Source organism: Convolutriloba macropyga, chromosome 4 (assembly GCF_964194025.1).
Source record: "Convolutriloba macropyga chromosome 4, txConMacr16.3, whole genome shotgun sequence".
NCBI lineage: Eukaryota > Metazoa > Xenacoelomorpha > Acoela > Convolutidae > Convolutriloba > Convolutriloba macropyga.
In genome coordinates, this window is record NC_134471.1 from 42,999,882 (window position 1) to 43,008,752 (window position 8,871).

At 38.1% G+C, this 8,871-nt stretch overlaps 1 protein-coding gene across 1 annotated transcript in view; it reads right to left on the reverse strand.

The window, feature by feature from the left end:
- LOC142337690 (NAD-dependent protein lipoamidase sirtuin-4, mitochondrial-like) overlaps positions 1-8,482 on the reverse strand; it is a 72,064-nt gene extending 63,582 nt beyond the window's left edge. Inside the window, exon 1 of the mRNA XM_075387133.1 lies at positions 8,303-8,482. Within this exon, the coding sequence (XP_075243248.1) occupies positions 8,303-8,469 (167 nt within the window). The 5' untranslated portion in view covers positions 8,470-8,482. The remainder of the gene's footprint in view (positions 1-8,302) is intronic.
- Positions 8,483-8,871: the final 389 nt, after the last annotated feature.

The following is an 8,871-nucleotide window of genomic DNA, read 5'->3' on the forward strand; positions in this document are numbered from 1 at the left end:
AGGTGACTAGATGCCAATATGCGTACAATTTGAAGGTTCCTAAGGTCACAACTGCATTTGGACGAAGATCATTCAGTTTTGCTGCTCCTTTCGAATGGAATAAGTTGCCTTTTGAGATGAAACCAATACCCCATGAATTTGATTATCGCAAAAAACTGAAAAGTTTTTTATTTATATTTGATTTTGAAAGCACTTTTGAGTTTGTAAACCTATAATAATAATAATAAATAATAATAATGTTTAAAGTGTTCAAGGGACCATACCGCAGCTAATAATTCTAGTTCGTTTGTGCTATCTCTGGATCCAAGATTGTTTAGGAATCGACTGGCAAATGCTGTTGTGTGCCATTCGTTATTATGTTTTTGTTCTACATTTAAACCGAGTCCTTTAGCACTTGCATCGCATTTGACGCGTGTTTGTTCTGTTGTACTGAAGTGTTTAATTTCTATTATTTGATGTATTTTGTTTTTAATTTTATTAAATGCACAAATGTCCTTCATTCCCATTAAGTTTATTGTTTTTTGATTCCGGATTTTTCTTCAGAAATGGTCGTAGTGGTTCGGATAATTCCGCAAGGTTCGGGACAAATTCTGTCAGATGGTGTACACTCCTTAGGAACGACCGTAGTTGTTTTACAGTTTTCGGGTTGTCGAGTTTCATAATGGCTTCTGTTCTTGTAAGTAGTGGCGTAATTCCGCCCGGGGTTATAGTGAATCCGAGCCATTCGATTTTGTTTTTAGAGAATTTGCATTCTTGTAGGCTAATTGCTAAACCTTTGTTGTTGATTTTTTTCATAATTTTATCTCATTCTAAATCATGTTCCTGGATATTTCCTTTGGTAATGACTAATATGTCGTCTGGGAATGCAAATTTTGTGGATATTCATACTAGTGTTTTGTCAATCGTTCTTTGAAACGTTGCTGGCATGTCAGTTAAACCATAAAATCCATTCATGAATCTATATGTTCCTGTTGCTCTGCCGCCTAATATACTAAACTTGCAGTGTTTTGCAATGATCCAGGGGATTTGGCTATAGGCATACTTAAGGTCTATTTCTGAAAACCGAAATATTCCTGGGAATTTTTTTCTTTGCGTTATGTAGAGGGCCGCCGCGTCGACTAAATGATCGATGCTTTGCATCTGCTATTTGTTTTTGTGAATTGCCTTTAGTTATTTCGAATCAAGGGCTATTTTCACCTATTTCTCTTTCGTAACTGTTATTACTACTGGGCAAACGAAAAAATCATCCGGGCATTTCTCGAGTTTTGTGATTTGTTTGTCTTGGATTAGTCTAATTCGTTTTCCACTTTTTCGAGGAGATGAAGTGGAACTCTGCGCCCTTTTGTTGGTTTGGGATGTGGTTTTGCTTGAAAATAGATTTTGCAATGTGATTTTAGATATTCCTAGTCTCGTGCATAGGTGAGGATATTTTTTAAATGTCAATTTTGTTATGTTCTTTCTGTTTCAATAGCAGATATTGAGTTAATGCGGTTACTTGAGGATGGATTATTTCTTTGTTGTAGTAATATTCCCGGCTTCTGGAGGACGTCTCTTCCCATTAGGTTGTTTGCGGCCGACTACTAAGATCTGGCAGTTGTGTCCAGTCCATGAACCTGACTGAAGTGTTATTTTCAATGATCCTTCAATCTTTATATTGCTATTGTTGAAACATCTGTATTTAGTTTGTTTCGTATACGGTTATAATTTGATCCCCGGGTTCTTCTTTATGATTTCGTTTGCCTTGTCGAGGGTGATTGATGAAACTCCTCGGGGATCCGGTGTCTGCGAGCCATTGGATCTCGTTTTTGTTAGAGATAGTTGTTTCTATCCATATCTCTTTTGGTTGCGTTTTGTTTATGGTGGTGGTCTCTATTTCCGAAAATGTTGTTGGTGCTATATGATTTACGTCGGCACAGTCCTCCGTCAATTCCTTGATATATAGTGCGGCCTCTGGATCAATGGCTTCTGTGTCGTTTTGTTCTTCCTCTATGAAGTTTTCCTGTATTTGGCGTACTCTCAGTTGACTATTTCCTTGTCCCTGTGGACGTTGGTACGCTCCTCTTGGTTGTGTTTTTGACATTGGAATGGGTGCTATCTTTGACCAGTACATTTTGGCGAGATGGCCTGTCTTTATATTTTTTTTTATATATATATATATATATATATATATATATATTTTATATATATATATATATATATATATATATTTTATATATATATATATATATATATATATATATATTACAGATCGCTTGTTTGGCTGCGCACTGGTTCAAGTGCCCTGGGGAGAACATTCCCCGCATCTCCAGCATTGTTCTTGGTTTTTCTTTGCTTCTTGTGTTTGTTGTTGTCTAGGACTGAGTCGTGTGCTATTGTTCGTTATCGCATCCACTTGATTGTTCCAATTAGGCGCTGAGGTTAACATTTTGTTTTGGTTTTCTTGCCCTCGTTCTCTAGAAACTGCGAAACATAGCACTTGGGCCGGCGTTCCGACTTCAGAGAGCAGCTCCATTTAGATTGTAGTATTATTCATTTTGGCGATGAAGTGTTTTATAAGGTCTTCTTCAACGTTCCCTAGGGCTGCTCTTGAGCCCAACTCTCTGAGGCGACTGAAGAAGGTCTCCAGGCTTTCGTTTCTGTTCTGTTGGTATCTATCAAAAGTTAGATTGCGCGGGCGAGTAAAGGTTAGACCTAATTCGTGTACGGGTTCGTTTGTCGAGCAGTGATCGATGATTGTATGTGGGTTCCGTTGGTGGAAAATTCGGGTTGCTTCAGTCGCGAGGGAGAGGTATATGAAACCTTTCACCTTTATGTCCGTTTCGTACCACGTATATCGGTCGATCATTTGTCCCCTTTTTCGAATGTGTTTACATTCATTCTCTGAGTCGACTTTTCGTCGCTCGTTTATAATCTCTTTTTCTTTCCTCTTCTGCGCATGAATTTTCTTTCTTTTCTTCGTAAGAAGGTATCGTTGGGTAGAAAGGTCGCCTGCGGTTGGTTTGAGGCGAAGTAGTTGATCGACGAGCATGTTCTCTTTTGCCATGACTCCAATCTTGTGGAGAACCAGGTCTGCCACTCGATTGTTGGATTTGCTCCGCTTTCCCAATAAAGGGGACTTCATTGACTGCGTCATGTTAAGGCTTATTCAAAACGATTTCGATTTGACCTTTAAATTTATTCAGTTCCGAGTTCGGTTCAGTTTCAATGTCAACAAGTTTTACACAAACTTATTCAAATGATTCGACATAAGCTAGACGGTACCAGTGAACACATGCCAGTATTCACTTCAACTAAAATCAGTTCACAAATCAGTACGTGCAACAAGTAAAACTAAGGTAACACAAGGTACTAACAACGAAGTACGGATAGCACCAGATGATTTAGTGTAAATTAACATAGGAAGTTTCATAGAAGGTCCCTGGGGACTGGCAACTCCGTCATCACACCATTCAAAATATTCTATCTGAATCAAAAGACTATCTAAATCAAAATTACGGGTGTCAAAAGCAGTGGATTAATTATGACAAATAAAAAGAACGCTTTCCATCAGGTCCAAAATGAGGAGAAAACTTCGTTAATTTGAAATCGGCTATTTCCGTGAGAACGTGCCTTCGACACGTTGATTGTTAAGATTATTCTTTTAAAAGCGTTCTCTGATTTGGATAAGTACTCGTTCCACTACTTTAGAAACATAATAGAATTAATAATGGCTAAAAATTCTTACGATCATGAATTCCCCAAAGCCAGGATAAACATCTCATAGTCCATAAACGCTTGAAACAGAACAAAGTTTTTCAGAATTTTTTCCAAAAATGAATGAAGTCTTAAGCAAATAAAAAATATTCGGTCTATTTCATTTAGTTAGCATTAAACTTTCTAATTTCAACAATTTTACATCTGCGTTGAAACCAGTATATAAACTTAAATGGCAGGAAAACGTAATTAACGATTTTTAAGACAAAAAATTATCATTCGCACAAAACGTCCCTTTGAAAGCACACTACCTCGAGCCAACCGGTAAAGGCAGGCACTTAGGAGTAAATATTGATAAGAATTAATATACCAATTCTTCAACTGTACAAAATTATCAGCAAAATGGCATCAGCCATCAGATTCTTATACTTGGTTATTTATCTAATACTTCTAAAAACAAGAACAAATCTTTTCAGATCACTTGCATTGTCGATATTAATTGGGACAAATAAGTTTGTTTCCGCGAAACAAAATACGAGACCGCCAAGAGGCTCATTATTGATACAAGAATTCTTCCAGCAGAATTTCATATAACCAAAGTATCGTTAAATAGGTTTTCCAATACTCTACAGCACAGGAATGACCGCTCTAATAAAAGCTTCAAAATAATCGATAATCTGCCAAGCAATGTAAACCACATAGATACCCTCTTTGAGTGTCAAAAAGTAGGTGACCAGCATTACCGCTGAAAACTAAATTTAGAACAAGCGATGCGGCATAAAAATGTCCATCCAGTTGCGCAAAATTATCTATAGAACTTTTATGGTGTTTATTAGGCCAACTAACTACTCTTCTCGTAGGTAACGGAGATACCTGTCGCAACGTAGATGACATTTAAGTAACGGAGATACTTGTCTTCTAATTAAATAACAGCCAAATCAACAGAAGAGTTGTTTTAGAATTGCAAAAAAAACCTGAGACAAATCGTCAATTATTCTGTTTTTTCCCAATATATCAAACCTAGTAAGAAGCACCAACTACAATTAAATAAGAATTACACTTAGCTTGGACAATAATAGAACAAACTTGAAAAACAATGCTTCTGACACAATATAAACAAAAACAATTTCTAACAACATTAAACGCTAAAAGAAATTGAAAAAAGGAGTTTTCTTACGTTCGCGTTTTCCTCGATCGGATGCGCAGGAACCTCTGTAACACGCAATATAAAGCAACTGGAGACAGAAAAAACAGAAAAATCTGAAAGAAAAAACGAAACATACTCAGACGCATTAACATACATTCGAACGAAGACAAGTTTTGCACTCCTACGCAGCGCAATTATCTATCTCCGCGGCTGCGTGGTAAACTGAGGTTGACAATACCTATAGTGTTGTTGTGTGGGGAGGAAGGCTAGACTCCTATTTAATGCAGTAGTAATTAAACCTGCAGAGAGTTTACATTTCTCTGTGGTAACCATACGTTTTCTTGCTGTTTAACCCACATGTCTGATTTCACTCGTTAATTATTCACGTTTTCAAAATACAAACAACCTCCCTCACTCCACTAATGTCCGGGTATCTCTGCTCAAAATATTTAAGTCATCTCAGAGGTGCAGGGGTTTTGTGTTCATCAGGAGTCAACAACTCTAAGTCCTGCAGTGGTTGACAGCCAGACCTCCCAAGCTTCCAGGAAAGCCTCTTCTGAACCCAGCAGCTACTGGTTTAACCTTGAAGAAAGCAGAAAAGAGCTCATGAAGAACATCTACAAACAAGTTGGTCATTGGAAAGCAATCTTTTTACGCTGCCGAGAAACACGGCAGGCTTGAAATTCACCGATACCTTGAGTGAAGTACTGTTTGCCACTTTAAGAAATTTTAACCCAGAAACGGCAATGTACTAGGTAATGGTGACGCATCATCTCATTCTTGCAATCAAAGGGTGAGTCCTCAAACAACAAAACCATTGCAAGACGGTTAGACCAATTGATAAAGTGAGACATAGACTCCATGCTTCCTAAAGCAAAAGCTATCCAGGAACGTATGAGCAGAACTAAAAAAATACAATCTCTTAATGAATACAAAGAATTTGATAAATAAATGTCAACAGGAGAAATTTCCGATGCCATTCGAAGTCTTACTGAAGAAGTGAAAGGTGATGTCCTTTTCCTTACTGACAAATTTGACAAGAAAACAGTCGTTGATGTCTTACACGAGACATCCAGGAGACCATGCAAAGCAATTATGAGTTACCAAGTTGGCAAAGACAGTCCAAAAAATTTGCCATACCATCAGTCCATATCTGAGAAACTCAATGCCTCAATGGATAGAAAATTTGTCATTAACATGCACGGAAGCTATGGACCTTCGGGCCTCGATGACAACAAAGGTCAAAGGCTTCTGATACGTCCTCGAATAAGGCGTCCTCGAATTAACTATGCAAACCGATAGCTAAACTAGCGATACGCATAGCAACTTGTTGATTTGATTATTATTCTTACGTAGATTTCATGTCGGTTGATAGCTCTTGATATATGCTCCAGTATACGATCGATAGGAATTGGGGGAATTCTATGGCGAGTTATTGAAAGAACTAATGTCAAGTGTGATAAAAACAGACCTTAAGATATACGGTGGTGATCAACAACTATGTCTAGGTCCAGGGGACGCTAAAGCACGAAAGTTCACACAAAAGTTGGGTTCAATTTTGCTAAAACACAAGTTGTGTCCAAAGTTTCCATAAAAAACGCTTTCAAGTCTCAAACCGGTTCTTGCCATAAGAAACATCGAGAAATTAAGCCCTTCTCTCTATAATTTCATCCGTATATAATATCGTGAACCATCAAATTTGTTTATTAACAAAGAAAAAATACTCTCAGGAAGGTACAACCCAAGGTAACCCCTTGCAATTTCAATGTACGCAATTGCCATTATCCCCTTGATTGAACTTCTTGATTTCATAGTTCAATGCGGACGACTGTAACGCTGTCAGTTCTCTAAATAACCTGGCAAAACTGTTTGACTCGTTGAGAATCATGGCCCTGCTTTCGGTTACCATCCTACCAAGTGGCATATTATTACCAAAGAACATCTTTTTAAAAAAGCACAGCATATTTTTGTTCACGATGTAGTGCAAAAAGATGACGGTTGCAGAGAACTTGGTTCTGATAATGCAGAAAAGACATTTGTAGAAAGATCACTATAACAGCAGAGATTGTGGCTACAACAGCTGGCCTTCCATGTCAATGTTTCACCTCAAAATTTTTACAATTTAGTCATTTCATCGGTTCAGCATAAAATGACCTTCTTAGCTCGTACAACAGCTGATATTGAAGAACTGCTGAAACAATTTGAGAAATCAATCAACGATGACCTATTACAGAATCTACTAAAGAATCCGAATCTAGTAGTCGTACAATAAAATAACCGAATATTTTGTTGCTGCCGATAAGGGAGAATTGCCTGATCATTCTTAAACCCGAAGACCCGTTCAGCTTTTAAGTCCCTTATCCCTATATCAGTCCGAACTAACGCAACAAATCGTACACAAAACAAAAAGGGAGAAAGCCTGATATCAAATCGAAGTAGACGATAATTAAAAGCGAATTGAATAAGAACGAGATTCGCGCACTTGACTTAGCTGGTTGAAAAAGGGGGCATAAAGCTGGTTGAACGCTATGCAATTGAAGCGATATCACTTTGCCCTAACGAAAAGCAAGTTTCGTGACGGCATTTCCCTTCGCTATGGTTGGGATCCGATAATAATCCCATCAATATGCGCAGGCAGTGAAACTTCACTGTGGCACATGCCCTCCAATGCCCGAAAGGAGGATACACCCACAAGAGAAATAATGAACTTCTCAAATCCTTTGCAAACTTTCAAGTGATTTCTGCCATGGTGTCAAGATAAACTCGACTTTAGCCGTTGCAAGGGAAACCTTTGCTCTTAAATTAACAAGAACTAATGATGATGCAAGATTAGATATTACAGCCACTTTGGGAATACAAGTTCAGCAAAAGATACTTCGATAAAAACTTCGATTCGAGGCTCAAGGAAACTTAGGCAGCGCGAAATTGTTGATGCTTCAATGGGAGTTGTTGATGAAGAAGGGAGTATGTTAGTTCGACTCATCTACTTTCGCTATCATCTACGTTCTAGTCCTGTCTGTCTTTTGTTTACATTTGTCTCAGCTGCTGTTTGGACATAATGCTCTCATTTTCTTGATAGATTTGAACACAATACGAAATGCTTTATGAAGAGGTGGATCTGAGAGGGCCCCGGACCAGCCAATATTCAACCTGTGTTGGTGAGGGGAATTTCCTAATTTACTTTTTGTCGTTTAGTTTCAACCTGCGGACGCGGCTCCTAGAACCTAGCATATTGATGTAAGGTTAAAATACAATGTGTATTTTTCTGTAAATTTAAAGACGCTGCTACTGTGATGTTTGTTGGGGCTCACTGTTCCGTGCACTGGGTGGATCAAACCCATTTTTCCTTTCAATTATAAGAACAAAAAGTTGGCTCTAACTAAATATTAGATAACTAACAACCAGAGCTCAATTCTTATCGATTAAAAATTGAGGTAGAGAAAATTATCACACCTTGCTTACCGATAGTCGGGTATGCCTGATTCAGTTGATATTCCCGCACCAGTAATAACACAGCATTTATATTTGGAAATAAACTCTCTCAACGAATCAATATCCTTTGGACTTGGTTGAACAAAAGACGGTATGTAAGACTTCGCAATTTTAGATTTGGTAATAAACGAAGACATCTTTGCTCCATTTATATCTTAAAAATCAAGAAAAACAAACTACTTGCGTCAAAGCCCGGTTAGACTGCACAGCAGTGTCAAGGTGAATGTATAATCGGCATTATTATTTGGGTCTTTCCCATTATACCATTATATTATAGCCCCCTCCCTTCGAAATCATAGCCCCGTTAAAAATTACCACGCCGGGGGGGGGGGGGGGGGGTTACGTTATCTGACCACTAAGCTGGGGGAGGGGGCTATAATGGGAAAGACGCGATACTTTTATTATTATTGTGGATTTAATGGATTGGTCATAAGAGACAATTTCCCAGAAATTCAATATATCGAGTTCAGTTATCCAGAAGTCCAAAAATTTTCGAGCAATCAGAGTGCATACGAGTTCGGTTATCTAGAAGTCCACAA